A 24,274-nucleotide genomic window follows, 5' to 3' on the forward strand; every position below is an offset into this window, starting at 1 on the left:
GCTGATGGCTCATCTAATAAAGAAGAGGGTCATAAAAATTGGACGGGCTAATGGATGACTCTGGGAGGATTAATATCAGCTTATTGGTCAGGTGCAGTGACCTCTTGCAGAGCTAACAATGCTCCGGCCGAGTGGGCTCCCGCTGCATGCAGCACAGCAGTAGATGACCGGACCAATATACAGTGGGGGGGCAGGGAAATTAAACCACTCAGTCCTTGATACCTGCTGTATCCCCCTATGTTTTAGATTACCAAATCTTAGTTTGTAAAGTGCAGTTGGATTTTGTTGGCTTATAAATAATGTATTAACCTAAGGGAGGAAAAAAATCTAAAGGTTGACATCCTCACTTACCATCATTTTTTCTCATGTCTGCCACTCCAGTAATGGCAAAAGGGGAAGCAAAAACAAGAAGGTATTGTAATACTGCCTTTGTTCTGACAGGAGCGCTCTCAGGGCCTGTTTTATATTCCTGCTGAAAATTAAAATTAAACTTTCATTGTTGTGCATGCTGTTTAATCCAATAACGATCTGATGTAACAAACTGCCGTAATATCTCTCAGCATACTTAATCGGAGCGGACTTAGCCCTGTCACTTTATATTAACCTCTGCTGCAACAGGAGAAGGGCTTCACTAATCTGCCATTGTTGGGTTTGGCAGTCTGTAGCTAGTGCAAAACAGATTTGGCAGTCAGCACGAAAGTAAAGGCTTTATAATGACAGCAGGGCCTCTCTGCTATTTCAGCTAATAATGTCAAAACCTAATAATGCTGTGGCCCTCGGAATTAGACGGGAGGTGAATGGGTGGGAATGGTGGTGTGGAAAAGAGTTCGGGTGGGATGGGCTCAGCCATCCCACCTCCCCTCATTATGTCACTCACTTGTTAGACTTGCAAATTGGCAAACAATTTAATCCCTAATGACCTTTAAATTTTATGTGTGTGTGTGTGCATGCCCACAAAGTCGCTGTTTGGCATGTTTGGTCTTGTTCTCCATTAAAAATGTATAGTTGTGAGGAAGCCGTTGTGACATAGTGTACCATCCTGACATTGTATTTCGATGCTGTTGTGTTAACAGGATATTAAGTTCACCGGGAGGCATCTGAGCAAGGGGCCTAAAGCCTGTCGGCTAACAGAGTGACCTCACACTGCTCAGCAAGGCAACATCTGCAGCGTCATCAAAGCAGTCAACTCCTGTGTCCCCCCTGAACGCAGCCTTGTAACTTAAAACAAAAAGCTGATAGGCTGCTCTCTCAGCCTCCCCTCATCCCCTCCGCTGTGGATGAGGTCTCAGCCCGGGAGATAAAATAGCAGTTATTTCTCATGTGCTATGCCATTTTGTCAGTTTGACTGTTCCACTTATTCAGTGTTTTTTGACTTGCTGAGCTTGAGGGGATGTGAGTGCCATTTCGCAGCCAGATCTGAGTTGTGTTGATTGAATTAGACAAAGTCGGAAGATAATTAAGAACCGCAAGGCGCTGCAAAACTGTCTGCTTCCAAACTGGTGAAAATGAGACGCTGCCACATCAATGAGCTAGCTGGCTCTGCTTGATGTCAGTGGTGGGTTATATCAGTTGACACCCTTACCTCCTAGTGCTGGAGCCAGTTTCCTCCTTTCCCTTTAATGTTTCTCCAAATATGATTAATCACAAGCCGTAAAACCGTTGCTTCTGACAGTGCACCACGTTTGCACAGCTTTGTTTGTTTCTTTTCACGGTAGTAATATGATCCTCAGCTGCCAAGTGTAGTTTATGGCATAAACACAGCCCCAAAGAGGTGTGTCTGCGAGTCAAATGGGAATCGTAGCTTGGCCCACATCATCTCTCATACTTCACTTGTGATTTGGTAAGTCTGCAAGTGTTTTTGCAGTTATATTTGAGCAATTTCTGCATGTTTCCAATGTTGACCTCCTGATGTTCTTGAATATATATTGCAGTAAGATTTTCTGGTCTGACCTGTACTGCACATACATTTAAATCCCTTCCCACTACACCCAACTTCCCTGTACTGTGAAGCCAAAAGGTGAGGCATGGTGAACTGCTGCTGCTTGGCTAAAAAACTAATACTTTCCAGCATTTGACAAAGTTGTTTTTGAGAGAGAGACATAATGTTTCAGGAAATAATTCATGAAATGTGAGAAGGAGGGGTCAGACGGTTGGCTCTGTCTGATAATGTGCTGCCAGCTCATGTGCATTCAGGCACTTCTCAACCTTTTCTATTTCACCTATTTTATTTTTCAACCCATTTTATGGATGTTGGCCATGTTGTTCCTTCTCCATCTTTTCCATTGCTGGATAGGTAATGTAGCTGTGACGTTAATGTTGAGAAACATATTGCTCACGCACAATAAAATAGCGACCTGGAGAGGTGTGTTTATGGCAGCGCCTTAGCTATGTGCCTGCCTTTGTGTTTGTGGGAGCCTGGATGTGAAAAAGGGTTGGGGCTGTGCAGAGGCACCCCAAAGGGGCTGGACTGTAGGCTAGGAGGGTGGGAGCGCAGTGGAACATGGGGTGTCAAAGGCTAATTTTCAAAGCCACTCACGGGCGCTCATCTCTCACTGTGAAGTGGCAAGCGTGGCAAGTGGCTTGCACGTTGTCATGGATACTAAAGCATGGGACCCCAGAGATGGGGAGCGGGGGACGAATGGCTGCCCTGTCTATAGGATTCCTGTCAGTTCTGGCCTGATAGATGGCATTGACGGATCATTTGTCACACTGTAATTGTTCTCAGCAAACACAGAATACCCACTAGTATAAACAGTAGTGTGCCGCTGGGCTAATAAAGCGGGAAAATGGAAAGGGATTCACTGATCCACTGCCTCTTTCACTTAAAGAGACAATGGCTCTGTTGTCCAGGCAGGGCGGTCTGATTAGAGCCGTGAGGGCTGAGAAAAAGCCAGGCCGAGAGAATAAAACAAGGCAATCATAAAGCAAACGGCAGTCACTTCTCTGTATCGATGTGGCTAGGCGGGGGTGAAGTCTGTGAGAAGTGTTGACAGCTGAGGGAACAACAGGAGTAGGTCGAGGAGTGATTCGTTTTCTCCCCCCTCTCTATTTGGCCACTGAAACGGTGAGGGAGAATGCTTGTCCAAGATAACAAATACAGCACAAGTGCAGATGCATAGCTGGGACTAGGAGCTCTATCTGCCGGGCTCTGTGATAGCCAGAGAGCCTGAGCTGGGTGCAAATGACTCTGGGTACAAAGGTACTATTTGTTCACCCTTGTTTTGGTATGGACCCTGTGTCTGTGCTGTTACTATTGGGGTAGACCGAATGCCACCTCTCTGCTCCGAAACGCTCCCTTCGCCCCGGCTTTGTGTGTGTATAGGGCCAACGAGACATGCGTGACTGTCGAGGTATGTACGGGACATGACCTGGGATTTTTAATGTGAACTGGAATTAGCTAAACTCCAACCCCACTGTCGTCAGTTGTTATTCTGTGAAAGCCACTTTCGGAGTTACAGATTAATGGTGATGGCGGAGTGCCAGGGCACCAGCTGGACACGGCGGTTCAGAATTCTCACCACAGTACAGAGTTTGACATCCGTCATCCAATCCAGGACGATCAGGATTTCGCGTATCAAACTTGTCAGGTGCCCACGCGGCTCCTCCCTCACTCGCTCACCTCATACTTACCCAGTTGTGAGTATTTTTATGCAGGAGCCAGTCAGTAGGTGTGTGATGTGTTGACTAATGTGTGTGTTGGAGGGAGGCCTGCTGATGCTGTGTGCTGAAGCGAGCGTCCCCGGCACTCCTCGTGGAGCACTTCACCCCTCTGACTGTACCCTGACACACTGTGACGCCTGGAGCACTTTAGGCTGACCTGGCTGCTCACCTCCTGCCTGATGGACAGATTAAAGGACCATTAAGCATAATTACTGTTTCAGTTGGAGAGGCCAACTCATCCTGTCAGAAATGGTTACAAATTGCTGCACCTCTGCCCCCCGTATGGCTCTTAAATTCTGAATTTCATTACATTTGTCTACTTTCTTAGCATCAACACATTTGGGCTTCAACAATGGAAACGTGTTCAGTGAGAAGAATCAGAAAGGAAAATGGTGATTAATGAAAATAAGGCTTCAAACGGGGCTGCGAAAAAGTTTGCTTTGCAACAAGCGCTTGCGTTTTTGTTAATATGGGGCTCTGAGTCCATCAGCGTGAGTCTGATGGCTGTGGAGAGGAGTGTGACAGGTAGTTGATGTGATCTGGAGTGGAGCGGTGTGAGTGTGTGGTCTGCTGCGCTGTCTGTCTGATTATGTAAAATGTGGTGAGGTGGTGTAACACTGGTTGGCTGTTGCAGTGGTTTGCCAGCTCCAGAGGGCCTGTTGCCAGTTTTACATGAGAATGTGCAGCAATGCCTCGTAATGTTCTCCTCTCTGTATCCATAAGAAAACCCACACTATCGCCCTGGGGAAATTGGTCGATATCATCAACCCAGCTGGAGGCCCAGGCGGCAGACAGAGTTTTCCCATTTTTACATCAACACTGATGTTTATTATGAGATCTCCCTTTACTGTAACCTGCCCCTCTTGTGCCCCTTCTCTTCCTCATTTGGCCGATTATTACACCCATGGTGAGAACAAACAGTTTCCCTACTTAATAATTCACATCACTTTCATCTGATACTCAGTTACCATGGGCAATTTAGTAGTTGAATAATTTTGTGAAAAATTCATTTATTATCGCTGTGCGTTATGAATCTGGAGAGACGGAGAGTGAAGTGGTGGAGGATTTTAAATTGCGTCTGTGGAGCGAGGGATCCAAGGGTAGGTAATGTGTTCTAATGTTCTCAGCCATATGCATTGTTTTCAGGGCTCATCGGTTTTACATCGATTCCCACTGAAGTGTTTAATTGCATCATGAATATGATCTAATTCTGTCCTTTTCACTGAAACTGGAGCACTCTCTGCAAATGATGTACGGCCTTGACAGCACCACATCAGGATGTATTTTATATGGAATGTAAATTATAGTGTTAAATTAGCCTGGAAAGATAACTAGCTGGCACGGGGGAATGGACTCAACAGTTTAATTTAGTGTCAAAAGGCCGTGAAGGGATAAATCACCTCTCTCTCCCCTCTCTACTATGCCATATTAAGCTTTAATCATTCTCCTTTTCTTGTAATATCACTTGTTTCTCACTGCTGCCTAAGGAGTTCTTGAGAACTACACTGCATTTCTCGCAGCATCAGTTGACTGCTTATAAATGCTTCAATTTGAGCACACGGGGCACACTGTTTGCCCGTTTTACTTTTTCCGTCGTGAAATACTTTACACTTAATTTAACTTCCCCCAGAGATCCAAAATGGCACTTGAAGATCTGGAAATCACTTTCATAATAGCTCTGAGAAAGGACAAAAGTGAAGAAGTGCAAGGCTTCGTGGCGCAGTCTTGGTAGGTGGGGTATTCATGAAACAGATGAAAGCCATTAGGTGGGCTTTGGTTTATAAGAAGGACCTCTCTCGGTTTCCTGTCCTCAAGGCTGGAGTGTTTGTCTGAGTGGCGCTGCCATTATCCAGAGTTACCCTGTGTGACCCAAATAAGCCAGCGTGCCTGGGAGCGGCCCTCTCGCAGCCCGGTCTATCTGCTGTGATTGTGTCCTTGACAGCAACTAGAGGAAACCACCTGGCCAAAATCTGGGTTTTAATGTGAGAACACACTTGGCTTTGTGTTCCCAGCCGAGTCCTCGCTGTGAATTGACATTCACTGTAATTCATTTCTCATCCTCTTGGCGGCATGGCTAGATGGATGCAGCGAGGGCAGAGAGGAGCTGGCCACCCTCAGGTGATATGAAAACCTGAGCAGCTTCATGAATGTCCTACCTAGTTTGTAATAGTTGGACACATATATCTTAAGCCAACTACCCACTGCTGCACACCCAGGGTAGCTCGGCTCTCTTTGAATTCCTCCCACTGTACTGCTGATTTTGACAACTCTCCGGAGAAAAGGGCCCTTAAATTATCAAGAGGGGCTGTAGTTGTTTTCCTTGTTGTTTTCATCTCTTAGGAGGGGGTAGGGTGGGCTTTGGGGAGGAATTGGTATGTTAAATGAGCTATGGGAGGTCTGCTGAGGCTTTTTTTTTTTTTTTAGTTGGGGGGGCGGGCGGGGGTTCAGTCAAACGAGAATTGCTGCGTTGGGCGTTTGAGGCAGCTGTGTGAAGTCATTTTCCGGGAGTGCAAGCGGGAGAGAGGTGCGGATTAGGCAGCGCCTCTGAGCCGGAACAAGTCTGTCTGGGAAGGGATGAAGGCTACAAACCATAGATCTAATTCCCGCTCACGCTGCTAGACAGCAGAGACACTCACACACAGCCAGTGTGAATTAGGCCCATTTGCTCCCCTCAGTCTGAAGCGAGCGAACACAGGAGCAGACAGGGAGAAGTTGACAGACTCCTCACATCCTGCCCTCTCTCCCGACTCCCCGCGCTGTTTCCAGCCCACCTCCAAACCCTGTCTCCAGCTCGAGCTCATTTTTTATTGTTTCTTGTGCTGCAGGTCTTTATTATTGCTGACATTAACATGAGCGCAGTGCAAAAACAGGTTCCACTGTAATCCTGGGAGGGATGAAAAAAAAGGGCATTCCACTGGCAGTGCAGAAAATGTTTGCACCTGTGGCCTCATTGATTGTGTGCTTGAAACTCCAATGCTCTGAAGTTCATGTCTTTTTAATGTGTGTAATGCTTTGCCTCAGGTCATGCAATTGCCCCGAGGTTAAGGAAGGTTCACGAGGCCGTGTGTGGTGGTGGATTAGCCCGTTCGCCATCCTTCTTCTTCTCCCTGTTTTCCAGACACAGCTTCCCCTCTCTGCCTACATGTGCACCAAACCAAACCTAGTGTCCTCTTGTCAGCACATAAAAAGCTGACCCCAGAGCCATGCAGCAGAGGGCTGAGATCAATGTGGCTGACCCACATACACTGTCCCCCTGCCTCTTTGTGATTGGACGCAGTTTGCTTGTGGGTCAACCACAGTTTAGTAGAGGCAGGAGGGGATGCTGCGCTTCCGACCTGAATTAACCTCTGAATGCTATCCATCATGTTACGAGTGATGTCCGTAGGCCTGCAGGTTCTGTGGCACTTTCACCTAAAGTGTTAAAAGTATTTCTGGTTTTCCCCTCAATTCCACCACTGTTATAAGACTTATTTCAGAGAACCTCCAAAAATCAATCGGATTGCTTTAGTTATTAAGGCTGGTTTTAGAGCTGTGTTAGTTGCGAGGAAAGATGGAGATGTTGCTGTAAGGGCCCCCTGTTCTCTCCCTGTTGTGCTTGTCTCTCCCATCGCAGCCCTTTGCACCCTGCGCGCCCAGTAATGAGTTGTATTACATGCTCTGTGGTGGGCATGTCTTGTGTTCGGAGGCTGTATTCAATCTTTGTACTGTGAGTGGAGGGGAAGGCTCTTTGTGTGTCTTTGAGAGGCACTGAATTGAAACGGTGTGCACCGAGTGAAGCTGATGAGGAGAGAGCGAGTCCTGAGAGGAACATGTGGATGCCTGGCAGGCAGCGAAACACTGTAGTATGTTTGTGTGCACTTGTGCGTAGACATGTATCTAACAGTGTGCAGTCTGCAAGAGCTCTCTGTGTGTTCACTGCAGAAGGGTGGATTTCAAGGAAATGTGCCACTGAGCTGGATGTAAGTTGAATTAGCCATAGTTATTCGCTTTACTTATCCCACATTTTCAAATGGCCTGCCAAAAGGTAGTGTATATTATGTGAATGAAAATCTACTCCAGTCGGCTCATTCATCACTTGAGCCTCTCATTGTGACCCTTTATAAATACTGGCGAGGGGCCTAGCTATAGGCTAAGTGATTTTATGAGGCAGCATCATGGGGCTCAGGTCTTATTCCTTTTTGTAGGAATGCGTTTTCTACTTAGATGGCAACAAACTGCATTTGCACTTAAAACATATTCTGTAATCTTCTGTTATTTTACATACAAATTGCATCCTGGGCGATGCATTCATCATTGCTCATATCCAGCCCACTCTTAAATGAAAAATGTATCTGAGATGAATAATGGATCCCTCCATAGTATAATTTTGTGTTTCTTGAATATAGTCGAGAGTTCCTCCTCTGCCTTATCCTCTAAATTTTTCCCCCTTGCCTGGATGAAGTTTTAGAGGAGGTAGATATGAAGAAAAATTACTTACTTTCTGTGGTTATTGTTTACCTGAGGATTTTCTACAATATAAGAAGCCACTTCAACACACATAATATAGGAATATGGCATCAGGAAAAGCACACTGCCTTTGCAAATCATGGCGTAGCAACCTCAGGACGCTCCATATTCAACTGCCAATCAATCATGGTCATGTGCCATACCTTGTAGTATCTCACATGTTTAGCAGCAGTAGAATGGGGGATGATGGGGTTTGTAGCTAGCTAGCATACACAGGTGCTGGTGTAGTGGCAGTGTTGAGGGGTTCCTCTGGGGGCTATGGGTGGGCAGCCTTGTGTGAAGCCAGGAGAATTGAGGTTGAGTAGCTGAGCCCTCTGTCTTTATCTCTAATTACATGGTGAGGCTTGGGGAGATTGGGCAGAACTGTAAAGCCCCCGCAGATAGCTCGGCGGCCCCCCTAGCTGTAACGCAGCAGGGTCTGAGGGTGTGAAGCAGAACCAGGTCTGGTGGGGCTCTAATCCCACCACAGACGTTCTCCCCGGGGAGCCCCCGGTGTTCTTTCCTCTCCACAGCAGCTCCGCAGTCTGCCACATTCCAACCTGCCGCTGGGGGAGAAGCACGCCGAGGCTCCGGCAGCCCACTCTGTCGTGCTCTACTTGCTCCTGTCGGTTTTTGTCGTCCCCAAAGTTTCCCATCCCGTCCTCTGAGACATCCTGACACCGAGTTGCAGATGGGAGGCATTGGACCGAGGCAGCTGGTGTCAGAATGTGGATTGGAATTCACAGTTGGGATAAAATATGAAACAAATATGTCATTATACATATGTTTTCCACAGTTTGTTCATCCAGCTGTTTCCTTGCTCAGTCCCCCCCCCCCCGCTCCCCCTTGCCTTGCCATATAAACCTGGGTAGAGTTGACTGATAATAATCTACGATTTGTCCCATTGTGGCCCATTTTTGTCAGAGTGAGTCCAGTCACATTTCAGCATCATGCTCTGGAGCTGTCGCTTCACTCAGCTGGATCGCTCATAAGAGCTCTGTATTCTGTATTTTAATATTTACTTTTTGTTGTTCTGATGATATGAGGCAGCACTATCAAAGCAGAGCACAGAGCACACTTCACTACAAACGAGAAAGTCAGAATTATTCCCACTCAGTTAAGTGTCCTTTGATTCCTTTGCAAGTTTAATCTGCAGAAATCGATAAAAGGATGCATGTTGGGCTTGCGAGTCAACAGCAGCCGTGTTTGATGGGTAAACGGACAACCAAATGGATGATGTGGGGGTGCATTCATCTTTCTTTAGGCAAATTGGGCCGCTAGGTCCTGACTAATTGATTGATTGCTTGACTTGCTGATACAATCAAAGCCCGGCCTGATTTATGGCGATAAATCGATTGATTAATAAGGTTTTCTGTGCTGGGGTTGGTCTGTGACGGTGGTGAGAAGTGGGGGAAGACACCTCCAAGTCACACATCCGTCTTGGAGCCGTCAGCCTTGTTGGTTTAGTGTGGTAATAAGAAAGGCCTGGATCTCCCAGCTGACATTTACAAAGAGCCGACTGGCTATGACCCGCTCCCTAGATTAACCTCCACTTGTTCTCATAAGCACCGCTGATATTAAAAGATGGGGAGCAGCAGCAGCCGGGGAAAAAAATGAAGTGTGACTTTTTTCGCTTCACCGTTTGCATACATCATTAGGGGGGGACAACAAAAATCAATTGCACATTCCAGAATAAATAAAAACAAATATCTTGAGCAGCGTAAGGCGCGAGCCTCTTGTTGACTCTTTCCAGATTACATTTAGCCGGGTGTTTAAACGCTGATTTACAGCAAGATGGAGTCCATTCCCTGCACTTGCCTGCCTGTCTGCCTGCCTGTTCGGAATATGAAATGGAAGTTAAACACTGTGAATCTCCAGCGTGGGGAGGAGGGCTCTGGACGTGTGGGCAGTGTAGCATCAAATAGATTGTGTTTCCTCCCGTGTAAACGCCTAATGTGTGCCGAGTGCTCTGACACAGATGAATGTAAGGAATTTGCTGTAAAGACTTTACGGCCCTTTTGAGAGACATGGCTGGGAACTGGTAGTGTGGAACCTGCTCCACGCCCCCATGAACACACGTCCACATGTATGCACGTACACACACACTTGCACAAGTGCTTACACATGCACACATGTCAAGGCACACAGCCCTCCAAGGAGGGCGGCTACATCAACTTGTTAAGGCTGGTGCGGACATCGGGGATACTTTTTATTTGCTTTGGGTCAGAAATGGCAGCCCTGATGATGTGATGAGAATCATCTCACAGAGCTGCTCCACACTGCGGGCTGTGTTATGGCAGAAAATAATCCCGGTAATTCTCTTGACCAGACTCGTCATTTAATATATGAGAGCTACCTTCTGCGGCAGAACAGGGCAAATTATAAAATGATTCATGTATAAACTGCCCTTTCAAGTGGCTGCTCCCATTCTGCGGCGGCGGAATTCGTCTGCCAGATCTTGGAGCCTTTGTGACGGCGCTCAGAGCTCTCAGCTGCTTGTTGTCGGCGCTGGTTTTATTCCCACTCTCACCGCTCTATTTAGATTCATTTATTTTTGGTTCAAATGCTGTAAAATAAAAGTGTGATGGAGAGAAGGAGGGTAAAGGAGTGTTCCCTCTCTCAGACAGGTGGCCCTGGTTTATGTCGCCGGGCCCCAGGGGCCCCGCTAACTGAGTCTGAGTGAGAGGAGGGACCTGTCTCTCAGCGCTACACAGGTGGTGTGAAACGCAGCCCTCTCTCCACACCTGAAATATTCAGATTCTTCCAGCGGCGTCGCTTTGATCTTGCTGCAATCGACAAGGGAAAACGGAGAGAGTAGGGGGGAGAAAACAACAAAAACAAGAGGAAGAGCAGCACACCTGAGAGCGAACAGATTGACATTTCTTAAGAGAGAATAAACAATCGCAGGTTAGCTGTGTTGCATCGCTCCAGCTCGTCGTTTCAGGTGAAAGTGGGCCATTGTGGTGATGGCTGCATCTTTGGAGCCTTCCTCCTCTCCCACTAACTGACCTCAATGGTGAAGCTTCACAGAAACAAGTCCCCTGCAGTGCACTCCGCTCTCCTACTTTGAAAGGAACAGGAAAACAAACCTTGTCCCCAATATGATTGTTTGACACCGTCTCTGCTCATTTCACATGCATCAGCCTCAAAGAACTTCATGTGGAAGGTTTCTGTGTTTGCAGCAGTGGCTATTTTTCATGTTCTCGCCTTGTCGCGAACCCTCCCTGTCGCTCTCCCATATTCACATCTCCATTTGAGCCAGTCGTTTGGCTGACTGAGGTTATCATGTCTTCTCTCAGGTTTCAACCCACTAGTCTGCTAATGAATCATAGGACTGTGTAATTAGTCAGCCTGCATGTACCACACAATGACAATAGACACCCTGATTGTAACCACAGAGTTTGAAAGGAGCAGAACAATGGTCGGCCTTAATGATGATAAATAAGGTGTTGTAATTGGCCTCCGTTTGGAGCATTCAGTCATAGATTGTAATTTGAAGTTTCTAATAGGAGGACATTTAAAGTTATTCTTTGCATTGAGAGTGGATACAGGGCTGTGTGAAAGCCTCCCTGATCAGTCTAAGATGTTACCAGTATATCAGTGAGAAATAAGAAATGTGTGTGTGCGCATGTGTGTCCAAGTGTGCATGTTGGAATTAAAGAGAGAGAAGTGTTGACAAGTAGGCTGTGCTCTGGTGCATCAGGCGCCAAAAACTCTCTAAATGAAGCAGGGTATGACGAATAATGGCTGACAACACCAGTCACACCTTTTGCTGATGGTTGTAACGCTCACACGCTTCTCCTTCCTTTTGTAAGATTTAGCATGCCGTTTGAAGACAGCCTGACTGACTGGGGATTAATTATTTTGGATGATTTATCAGACTTACCAGTCCAGAGTTTAGAGAGGTGTCAAAATTAAATGTGATTTTCCTGGTTGCTAAGTCCTCACGATCTATACTCTACCTACATATTTCTGCTCTGTGCAGTCAGTTTTGCTGTTGCAGAGTGGACAGTGGCATAATGTGCAAGTGATCCACAGCGCAGGGACTCCTAACCTGGGGCTCGGGAGCCCAGAAGGGGTCGCAAGAAAAGTCAGAGAGAGCAAAAACATTTGCTATTCAAAATTATTGACATTTTTTGAACATTTGCTTAATTTTTATTTTTTGTGTTGTGAAAATACATGACAATTTCAGCTCCCCAAGCCTCTGAAAATGATTTTCGGTTGAATCGAATCATTTGGAACATAAGCCATATGCATTTACAGCCACTGCCCATCGATCACAAGGAGACATAGCTTAATTTTAAAGGAATAGTTGCACATTTTGGAAAATACCAAAAATACCAGCAGCAGCAAAGGACATGTGCAATAGTAAGAAGCATCTGTAAACTCTTAAGTAATCATTGTAATAAGTATATCTCCTTCCTGGAAACAGTTAGCTTAGCATAAAGCATTAGCTTAGGCTGGAAACAAGGGGAAAGAGCTAGCCTGCTTGAAGTCTACCTTATTGGGTTAAGAATCAAGGAGGTTGGGAAACACTGCCTTAGGGTCCTTTTTAACCCCAGTGGCTACCTGGCAGTTTAAATTCCACCCACCTGGCAAGTTAGGTAGTTAATTAGAATTACATGCAAACGATATTTGGCCCAGCTTTGAGGTGGTGTAACAGCCGTGCGATGGTGGTGTGAATTGGAGCAGTGAAAGTGAAGGAGCAGCAGTCGGTGGTAAACAGATGGAGCGAGATGCCAGGTGATCGCAGCCCCACACTGCTTCCCTGTCGGAGGCTGCGTGCTCGCCTCACATTCATAGCGCTGGGTCACGGAGGTCAGAGGCTCCACCCGCCCGGCTTCCTCCGTCTGGATGGTCCAGCACATACACAAACACACACTGTCTGCCTATTCTGCCCTTAACTGATATTCAGCCCAAGGAGACCAGATAAGAGTTCATGCTGGATCTTTCATATGGACAGGCGCCAATGCGTGCTCTTTCCCGCACCAAACTGCCCCCCCCCCCCCCCCCCCCCCCAATGGCTTGGGGGATTGCCAGTAATAATGTTGAGGCCAGACTAGACTGCAGTGATTGAAGCCATTGATTGTGGTGATTTGATTTATTGATCAGTCCCCCCCTCTCAAATGCGGCGTCTGAGATGCGGGGCTAATCTGAGGCAGCTATGGACAATCTTGTGCCTCACAGACAATGAGAGGCGACAAGGAATGTACCAAAGGAAACTACACTTATCTTAATCACACGCTGGTCCCTGCTCTGCCTTGCTGCAGCCCCCGTCTGCGGATGTCAGCGCACATGTGTCTCTGCACACGCGTGTGCGCTCTTTTGTGCGAGACCTTGCGTGCAAGTGTGTGTGTGTTTTTGCATTGGTGTGCATATGCAGTGGGGGTTGTGAGGCAGTACAGTCACCAGGCAGAACAGAGTGGATCTATAAATTGATGGAATTCAAAGCCTCCAGCATCGATTACCATTATAACAAACAGCAGCACACAGAATGTCTGATTATTTTTAGACAAAGATTCTGTGCTCTCAGCAGCAATTCTGCTGATGCTGTCACACTTTCAGACATCTGCCTATGATTGCAATTAGATGGGATACAAAAAGAAAAATAATACCCCATCTGCATTTTCCCCTCTCTCCTCCTCCTCCCTATTTTTTCCTCTTTAATTTGTGCTGTCCAAGCCCAGTGCACACAATAGTGATTTTGACTCAGTCTACCTCATTGCAGCACCTAGGTAGTTTTTTTTTTTCTTTCCCCAGTTGTCAACATTTTCCACCATGGGTTGTCTTTGTGAAAGGCCAGAAAATAGCTTACCGCTACAGATGTAATCAAGACAAGCTAGGTTTAATGAATCAATGTCAGATCTGCTCCAACACAATACATAAATGAGCCCTGCATTTTACCTAAAACATTTGCACTTGCACAGATTGTTACAGCCTCTCTCTGCCCCGATTTTTGTCATGAGCATTGTCTTTGCTGGATTTGATTATTAGACTTTCTGCCCCCTGTTTGCCTGCAATAGACGTAACTTGCTTCCCATCATTTAAATGAAACACAACATACTTGACAGCCAGCTTATGTCATAATCCTCAGTTCTTTGTCTTTTTACAGATTTGTTGCCACTGCCGGCCTCCATTTTTCTTGCCCGGTTTATCCCTCACCCCGTAAAGTCTGAAGGGACCACTCCCTGCAGTATTTGCTGCAACACACTTGCATAAACCTGAGACATCTTAATGCTTTATGTATGGCTGCCTGTCAGATCATGTGAGGGCTCGATGCTGATAGGGTCCAACGTTGGTCAGTGCCAGAAGGGCAGAGCCTGATTTTGTAATCCGAAGGACATGTATGTCATGGTTTCACAGCTTTTTTCCTCCTGGTGTTCAGCAGTTCATTGAGCTTCAAGTGCATTTACTGACTGCCAATAGGATGCAGGTCTATGCAGTTAAAGCCAATAAGCTGCTTGTTTCTTGGTCTTTGTTTTTGAGTCAGAACCACGATTGCTTTCCCCTCGCAGAATGACTTGAGCATGCCAGGACTGGTTCCATGCTGAAAATCCCTCTTTCCTGTCTCTCCAGTCCCAATGACAGCTCCGCCCTCCCCAGGGGAAACTCATCAATTATAGCTGGATGTTTGACTGGCAGAGGCTTAATGACAGGAGCTCTGTATTGACCTGACTGCCACACACTGAAAATTTGGCCCCGGTCGTCTTTTTTAAAACCTGTCAAATGATTACCGACAAACTCCTCTTTGCATGGCGAGTTGAGCTCACCTTTTCTCCTTTTTAAGTGTCCAAGCCATCAGACACATCTGCATGTTCATGCAGATGATTTCATGAAAGATACTGCTCAACATAATGGAGAGAGATAAGTGAATTTTATCAGGGACCTCAAAGGTGCCCTGGATGTAGGTTGAAATGGATCACATCTGATTAACAGGCAGAGGAAAAATCTTCTTCAGTATCTTTTGTCTCCTGAGATAGCATTTCCAAACACTACACTGTGGAGTTCCTCCCATCATCAATCTGAGCGAGACAACCAAAGTAGCAAACAGTCTGTTCTGCTTCACTTCTTTCCAGAAAGACAGACAGTAGGTTTCATTTGATGGGCTGTTGCCCAGGCTCCCCTCCCTCATAATGGTCCAGAAACTGTGGGGGTGCTTTCAAAATAACCATGCCATTATGATAGCACTGTTCGGGCTTGCATACAGCATGTGTCCTCGCCATTCTCATCAGCCGAGCCGCAATAAAAAGTGAACCCAGCTCAATGCCGAGTCCACTGAAGCACAGGCGGACTTAGAATCACCACACTGTTATATCTTAAGTACTTATAAAATCCACTCAAAGTCACTTCTAGAGGAATTTTCTCTTGGCAAGATTAGCCGGTCTGGGGCCATTTGAATCTAGTGGAGGTTGGCCAGCTTCTGAAAGCCCACTCTCTAATCTCCAGGAAGGCTCATCCCATATGGACTGTAAGGACTAACAGGAATTTATAAAGTCCCGTCGCCTTATCCTGTGCAGCCGTGGCCTTTTTCAGTGAATGGCACATTTTCCCACTAACTAAACGTATCCTAAACATGTGGATGCTTTGGAAGTGTAGTGATGTTGTAGAGAGAGGAGTTGTGGTGATAACCAGATGTTTAAAGAAATGTTGTCCAGTTGTTTCAGGAGATTACTGAGACAATGGCTGGTTTGGTGTTTTCACTGAATTTATTGACAATAATAAAAATAGAAGCTAATGCCACCCTTATCCTTTAAATTCACTTGTTTTTAAATTTTTTCTGTGGATGGGTGAGCGTGTTTACATCCCATCTCCTTCCAGGACTCAGTGTTGATTTGTTTTAACCATGACCACGATCGTTCCCTAACCTTTACCAGCTAGCTTGACGTCAACCTGCAGATGGGGATGACACATCAGGAAACGTTTTACTTATTGTGTCACTTAGAGGCCTTTCTCTGAACTTTATTAATCCATAGTTGCCAGAAGAAATGTTTTACTTGGCCAACGCAGTTCAAGAGTCACAGTTAAATGTCCTCGAGGCTCGCAGGCAGCACAGCGTCACCGCAGACCTTTGCTTCCAAGCTAATGCAAGCCTGGCGCCTTGCTCGAGGACGCATTAGCATGTTGTCGTGTTAGAGTGCAGCATCTCAGCTTATTGCATCGCATCAGACTGTACATTCAGTTCCACTTTAGCCACTTTCTGACCCGTCAATCCAGGGACTTGAACCAGCAGCCCTTCAATTAACGGCCTACTTCTCTGACCAACGGGCTGCCACCATCCCGCGAGGCCTGTTGAAGTTTCACCCTTCCACTGTCTCTTTTTTTTTTCTTTGTGTGATGATTTATTAAATTGCCTTTAAGTAAGACTGCAGATTAATTAAAACACAGTCAATTTAATTTCCCGGCGTCATATATAAATTCACAGTGGTAATTGAATCCCCTACTCCACTTTTATATTGTAACCCAGCAGTTACAAGAGAAGATCCTCATCAATTACTGAGAATCACAGTCAAAATGAAGAGGAGGTGAATGTACAGTTGTCTGCTCCAGCGCTGCTCGGCACAGGAGAGTGGAGTTTGAATCTGTTTTTCTTTTTTTTCCCCTGTTTGCTGAAAGAGCCGGGAATTGGATGACTGATCGATAATATCGGATTTGCGGATGGCATGTGGTGCAGCTGAGTCCAGCATGAATGCAAGGTTCTGATGAAGGGCCTGCAACACAGACAGCTTTGAATAGTGGATCAGACGTGTTGCCGGGGTGGAGCTCTCATTTCGTATAACACAGACATGTAAAGAAGCAATGTGCAGAGACATTAATGGAATAGCGATTAGGCCTGTTGTTGTAGCAAAAGGGTAATTTGATTAAAGCTATGGAGGCTGCTGTCATGTATTGAGAATCTGTGTGGATCAATATAAAGATTGGTGCAGGCGATGGGAGAGAGATTGAAAAGAGGCTGAAAATAGATCTGACCTGTGGTAATTACGACAGCAAGCGAGGCATTTGTGTGTTTGAATCAGGTCTTGGCCGGGCTTAAAAAAACAGCCTTTCATTTCAGGAAGAAGCTCCATTTGTTTGCAAGGGTGTTTGTCAGGTTATTGGGTCTCTACACGTGACTCACTCCTCCCCCCTCTATCCCCTCCTTCTCCCCCACTCCCTCACTGACTCTCTATAGCCGTTGCAAGCGTATTGATTATTTCAAATACTGATTATCTAAAAGGCCTTCTGCTACTGTAGGCATTGGATTTATTTTGGCTTAATTATTTATGGGCCAGGGCTAGCTGTAAGTATTACTGCTGTGAGATCATGAAGGATTACATTGTTAATATTCAGCAGTGTATTTTTATTTATGTACACTCTAAGCTTTACTGGATGAGCGTTGGCAGGCTCCCTAAAGTGCCGTCTCTCTCCGCTTGCTTCCTCTCACCGTTTCTCTCTCTTTGTGTGTTTGTAGAGGGAGCTAAACTCTGTAGCGTCTGAGCTGGCTGGTCGACAAGAGGAGAGCGAACATTCCCACAAGCATCTGGTAGAGCTGAGCAGGGAGTTCAAGAGAAATGTCCCTGAGGTGAGTTTACCCCCCCCCCCCACCCCACCCCACCCACCAGCCTGCACACACACCCTCACTTCACCAGGTACTGACGGTATGCGTCTCCCCCTCCTATGCCTTTGTGCGGGGAATTATTTCTTTCTTTTGTAAAATCTGCATCGGTATATTTTAACTGTGCACAACACTTGTGAGGAGTCAGGGCGAGCCCTCCACTCCTCCTCTTCCAGTAGCTCAGTTAATATTTAAATGCTGAGGCCTTGCAGTAACGTTAGCCTCTGGCTGAGTGTGATGAGAGGCCAGGGGGCTCATTTACAAAAGGTAAGCACAACTTTGCTGCTTACTTTCCACTGCAAAGCCCGAGCAGCAGTTTATGAAAAAGTTATCTTGGTGGCAGAATTGGCAGCTGATACTGACTTTTTTTTTTTTTTTTTTTTTTCAAATTTCTGTGATGTAACAGGAACAGGTGTCTCTCCAAACCCACAAGGAACAGGACTCTGACTAAACACAATCTGATGAATGTTAACGAGGATGAGCCCCCCTCTTCCTCAACACCAGACCTCCAGCATGACTATTGCAAAAACACTTTTTGTGCTGCTTTTTATTAAAGACAAATGCACAGTAGAAAGCAAGTACAAACAGATGAAAAGTGGACATTTTAAAGGACAGCGTAATTTATTTAGAATCAGAGTTATAACGATGCTCAGAAGCACGTGTACATTGAAAGTGTTCTTGGTCGCTGCAGTTGTGCCTTTTGCCAATATTGATGGTGAAAAGATCCCTTTATTAAGTGATTCTAATGAAAGAGATTAGGCACAATATCCACAGTCCTCATCCTTTGCCAAAATGCATTGGAAAGTTCAGCCCAAGCTAATATGAGGCTTCAGCAGTCTAAATTAGCCAGATGAAGTGGACATCTTCCAGAATCAGCATTTTTAGTGCAAAATTCCCTCCATGTGTTACTCTCTGAAAAGTACACATGCAAACGGTGCTACTTAGGGCAATATCCCTTTGTTACTCCGCCTCCCTGAGCAGGACTCAGCTCTGAAGTTTATACTGAATTTAAATGAGAATCTCTTAGCAGCAACGTTGTTGCTTCTGTCACCCAAGTTAGCATTTTATGTACCCGCCAACAGCAGCTGATCATTTAACATGCTAACTTTTTATTGTTAATATTGTAACACTGATGGTATCTGACACACACTTTTATTGTTAATACCTCGTTGGGAATTTTATTTCAAGTTTGCCGCCTGTGCATCACCGCTATTTTTCATTTTCTTCTACTTTACGTTTAGAGTGCACCAAGACCTCATTCCACCTTACTTTTGTAAGGCAAAATGGCAATTAAGGTGGATTCAGCTGAATACATGAAAAGCTAAATCTATGAATGATACAGATATGATTTTGTCCTTTTTTTATCATCTTCTTTGAAATGATCATCCATTGACATCTAAGCTGAAGTCAAAGAGAATATTTTTATATTTTATAAATGAGCCCTCAGGCTATTTGCTGTGGCTATGCTGCCTGCCTATCTCAGCTCGAGTATGTAGTGTAGTGCTGTAATCTTGTCAGTATAATACAGGCGTTTAAGACAGGATCAGGCTGTCACCACTGGCAGCACAATCCCCTTACCTGAGGCTGTGGGAGCTCGCACAAGTCTGCATCTCTGAGCTCTAACGCAAGCTACTGGAAAGCCCCACTTTTCAAACATGCCCACTCAAACCCTTTTGGTTTAACCACTAATACCCACACCCCATAACAACATACCTCACTCACACACACGGTGTAAGAGGAGCCATGGAAAGAATCCATTAACATTAAAGATTTTCAGTCCTCTTTCCTATGGAGCCGTTTGTGCCTTCGTGGGGCCGGTCTGATTCCTGAACAGGTGGAGCATCTGCGAGATAGAAAATGCTGAGGCTGAGTTTACTTTTCTTGTCTGCGCACAGGAAGTCCGGGAGATGGTGGCACCTGTTCTCAAGAGTTTCCAGGCCCAGGTGAGTCACGCCTTTGCTTTTTACAGATATGTGAAACATTCACAAGATTCAGCAGAATAAAACATAGAACGCCTGGAAGCAGCTAAGTAGTTGTAGCATGGATTTTTATTGATGATTTCCTAAGCTTTTCCTGCTCCACATTATGATTTACTGAAACAAGAGACACTCCTGCTGGATATTGTGTCTACATTGACCAGCGCAGATGACGGTGCCTCTGGAATGAAGGAGGTGATAGATAGAGCGAGGAATCCATGACGTACTTTTGGTCTTACTGCTCATCTGGCCCTTATTGACTGATGCCTTTTCTGTCAAAGTGAAGTAGCATCTATCTGCCATTAGATGATCAGATATCTGGCTTCTCATATTTTCTTGGCTGAGACAAGCCCTCATTTCCTGTTGTGATGGTGCATTCGCCGTGCCCCCTCTGACGTCGCCATATTGAAAAAGTCATCTGATACCTACCAAGACTCTGCTCCAGCCATTAAACCAAGGTCATAAATCACATTTGTGAGCTGCGTTATGGTCCGCAAAGCAGAGGCTTATGGAAATGATACCACAAATATGTTTTCAGTCTCGCCCTCCCCTCTAAACTCCCGCTCAGCGCTAACCTGAAAGCCCTATCATTGGTAAACATGAGAACACTCAGCATGGATTGTTCAGTTCTCCTGGAAGTGATTATTGGCAGATTCTTTTTAATGCTTTATAATTGACTATGGCCAAGCATCTGTGTTCCCTGGCAATAGCTATCACATTCTTCAATACTCCACTCCGCCATACTCTGTGGTTGATTTGTGCGCTAATTCAATTACTCTACTGTAAAGTCGCACAAATATCAGAAGCACCCTTCCATAGCTTTATTGTGCAAACAGGAACCCACAGGATTAATTTAAGCACCATTGATGTCAGACAACTGGGAGTCTAGAGATGTTTCATAGTAGATAAAATAGATGGCTGATAATGAGCGATGATTTTTTCTTCTTGTTAGCTGCAGGCCTCTCTGGGTACCTCTTGGTCTCTCTTGTGTAACTTCCACGGCTTATGTTCCACACATTGATAAGTAAGCCAGCTTGCGGTGTTGAAAAAAAAAAAAGAGAGAGAAAGAAAAAAAGCCTCGGCTATTTTTTTTGATCTTGAGGTGCAGCGAGCAACTCGGCACACCATAATAATATAATCCTCTGGTGTTTTCTGATACACTTTGACCTTATTGGTAATGTCAAACAGCTTGCGGAGGCTTGTGAACTTTACCCAGCGGTAGTCTTCACGACCTCGGTGTAAGCTGTGGGACCTCGACCTGCTGCTGCAGGGGGAGAGTGTGAGGAGAAGGTGGAGTTGGATGTGCTTGTTTGGCTGTGTGCTTTGGGATAGACTAAAGCTCCCCTGCAGCTGCACTGTACAGGTGGTGAGCGATAGAAAAGTCCTGCCGTGTGTGTGTGTGTGTGTGTGTGTGTGTTTTTGTGAGGATGCATGTATGTGAGAAAGAACTGGGTCCTTGCTTCCACCCCCCCCCTCCTCCTCCTCCCAGTTCGGAGGCCCAGAGGAGTGCCTCGTGGTATTTGGACCCTCATCATGCCACTTCTAAAGGAGAAGTCGGCTCCTTTGAAGTGTTTGCGACATGACAGGTTCTCTTTCTTTTCTTTTTCATTTCAATGTTCCCCACCCACTTTCTCTCTCTTCTCCCGTCCAATCTCGCCTTCTAATTATCGCTAACCAGGCGACTGATTAGAAACACGCTGCCGACCTAGTTTTTTCCGAGGAGCTGGAGGAGGAGAAAGGGTTAATCCCAGAGCTGGTGGCTGTCATTGGTCGCTTCCCTCCTTCTTCTCCTCTTTTTCGTTCTGCTCTCCTCTTTCTTTCCCTGGAAGTTTGCTAATGAGGTCCCGTCAGAGCTGAGGAGAGGTGTTAATTTGGCCTTGTGAAGTAGGAAGGAGATTAAGGACAGTGAGGAGCTGAGTTTACGGCTTAAAATACACCGCTGTCCTTATTAATCCACAGGGCCCTGGGAGACCGGCGTTTTTGGTTTTATAATGAACACTGTCTTATAATGAAGGTAATTTTAATAAAAATTTACGGCGAAGCAGAGGAGATGGTACAAGTCTCCGTGGTCTCGGGCACACCTTTGGGGCTGAGGGATATGACAGTTATTTCTCAAATAACCGACCGCTGGAGAGACGGGCCCGTTGGACCACACTGTTCACACAACTTTCACACAAGATCTCGCCGCCGTCTGAATGTAAAGAAAGCCGTCCTCGCCAACTCTCGCCAAGACTATCTGGGCTTCTCAATGCAATTTACACCTCTCTCTCACTTTAGAGTGTAAAGTCCCCTCAGGATAAACCTTTGTGAGGCAGGGGGGAAAAACAGTGACGAATTTCTCGAATGTTTGTAGCCTTTTGTTTTTTTTTCTTGGGCAGAGGCACATTCCTCCTCACATCCAGCCTGTACCAATCTGAATATCAGGCCCAAATTAAGCAGCCATTCTATTTTTCTCCTCTTTTCTTGATGTCGTTTGGTACTCTCTGTGAAAGAAAACAGCAGTATGGGTCCCTAATTACTGAAACTTGCTTTACAATGATAATCCGTGGAGTAATTTAGCGTGCACAATGAGAGTTGTGGTGCTTGCGCAGATGGAGATTCTGATAAATAGTTTGTAACGTGTAATTAGCAGCTCTGCCGGTTACATACCATTAACCCCTCAAGCTCAGGAATCATTATTGGCCCTCATTATCAAGCAGCAAGGTACGATCGAGCTGACTAGACATCAAAAACATCAAACAGCTATTAAAGCGCTGCGAACTGGGGGCCGGTGGACACCTGTTTATGAGTCTAACTGTGCCATTTCTTCCCCTGAGGTTGGGAAGTGATGATGTGGGGGAAGACAATGTTTTTATGTATGTTGTTGTTGTTGCTTGTTTTCTATGAGAACACAGGAGGTATTGTGGCTATACAGCAGCTTTTCAACTCCATGAAAGTGAGTGAAGAGATCTCAAAATGGCTGCTGCTTTGCTCACCTCTACGACTCACTCGTCACGTTCAGGAAATGTAGAAAGAGGCAACATTTTGCGAGCTTGTACTGTGACGATGTATACGTCTCCTTGTTGCACAGAGCTGATGGTGTGATCGCTTTGTTTGTCACACCGTATGTTGCTGAATGACTGATGATCAGGGACGATGTGCAGCAGAAGTCGCAGTATCCATTTACCTGTCCTCTATCAGAAGCATCTGCTGCTGTGTTTTCAAGCAGTCGCGTAAAGCACCTTGAAAGATGATTTGACCAGAGTCGGGGAGGATGGGAGCATAGCGTGTCAGTGTTTTCGGAGACCTTGCCCTCAGTGCCTTGCCCTGAGCTCGCCCACCGTGCAGCGAGGTAGACAAACACCGTCTTTGATCATCCATCGAGAGACGACCAGTTCTTCCTCCTTTTGATTAATTCCTGAAGGAAATGATAATTTCTCTTGAATGTATGAATATGTTATGAATAGTGGAATGAATCAAAGAGTAAAGGATGATAATTAATTACAGCGCTATGATAAAAGGCTGTGGGTGTTATGACGCAAGCTTCCTCCGTGTCATTATGAGAGGCTCCGTAATTACCTTTCTGCACGAGCCAGCGCTCCTGGCGGTGCTGGCGGTGAGAGTGCCGCTCACTGAGTGAGTCTAACGGTCATAAAGCTTTTCCCTGCCTAATTGTCTGAGGGGCTCTATGGCACTTTCATAGATGAGGGACTGCGCCGTTAGGAAAAATGCTCGGCGACTATACAGCTTTTCCAGCCCAATGAAGACAGATCTTCATCATGGGCTAAACCTTGCGGTTATTAGGTACAGATTGCTTGAATGGATGGCTAGCTTGGGAAGGTGGGGTTGGAAACAAGTGAGCAGCAGAGTGGTACAGTGTGATGCAAAAGCAGCTTCCAGACTGCATGCAGTTTTAAAATCAAGTTAGTGTTGATTTCTATGTATATTGTACACTATAGGCCCATATTTCTGTACCAATAAACCAGATCCCTGCCTTACAGTTACAGTACCTCTGAATATTCCCTTTGTGTTATTATTCATTATGTAAGGGGCATTTACGACACCCTCCTACTCCTCTCACTCACTCCCACTCTCCCATCCTCCCCTGCCTCCCCCCGGCTATGACCAGACTGCTCCGTACTGGGCTGACGAGGTATCTCTAATGCCTGTCTCCTGCTCGGCTGTCTCAGGCTCATTGAGCAGCAGGCCAGGCCCAGAATCTCCAGGCCATTACCTATTCACAGCACGTCCAGGCCTCCAGCCTATTGTGGGGAACATAATGGGCTCCAGGGCCATGTAAACCACCAGCTCTCTGCTCCTGGTTTATCACTTGTGTCCTCTTCATACGAAGGAGAGGGAAGGAAAGTGGGAGGCAGGAAGGTAGGAAGAGGATAGAGAGACAGAGCAGAGGATGTGTGTGTGTCTCTGTCGGGGGAGGGGGGCGTGGGAGTGTAATTGGACATTAGATAATACCTTCCTTGAGTCTTTTACGTCCTCTGCATCTCCAGAGGGTGAATGTCCTCGCCTGTTCTCCACATCAGTGCAGAAAAGCTGCTTTGACCCAAACTTAATGCACTTCTGT

General features: G+C 45.9%; 1 protein-coding gene across 2 annotated transcripts in view; it reads left to right on the top strand.

The window, feature by feature from the left end:
- The window catches only part of cux2b (cut-like homeobox 2b), an 83,067-nt gene that overhangs the window by 14,161 nt on the left and 44,632 nt on the right, over positions 1-24,274 (top strand). For both annotated transcript variants that reach the window (XM_070964352.1, XM_070964353.1), the window contains exons 2-3: positions 17,594-17,704; positions 19,633-19,680. In XM_070964352.1, the coding sequence (XP_070820453.1) occupies positions 17,594-17,704; positions 19,633-19,680 (159 nt within the window). The remainder of the gene's footprint in view (positions 1-17,593; positions 17,705-19,632; positions 19,681-24,274) is intronic.

The sequence above is a fragment of the Chaetodon trifascialis genome, chromosome 6 (assembly GCF_039877785.1).
Source record: "Chaetodon trifascialis isolate fChaTrf1 chromosome 6, fChaTrf1.hap1, whole genome shotgun sequence".
NCBI classification, from domain to species: Eukaryota; Metazoa; Chordata; class Actinopteri; order Chaetodontiformes; family Chaetodontidae; genus Chaetodon; species Chaetodon trifascialis.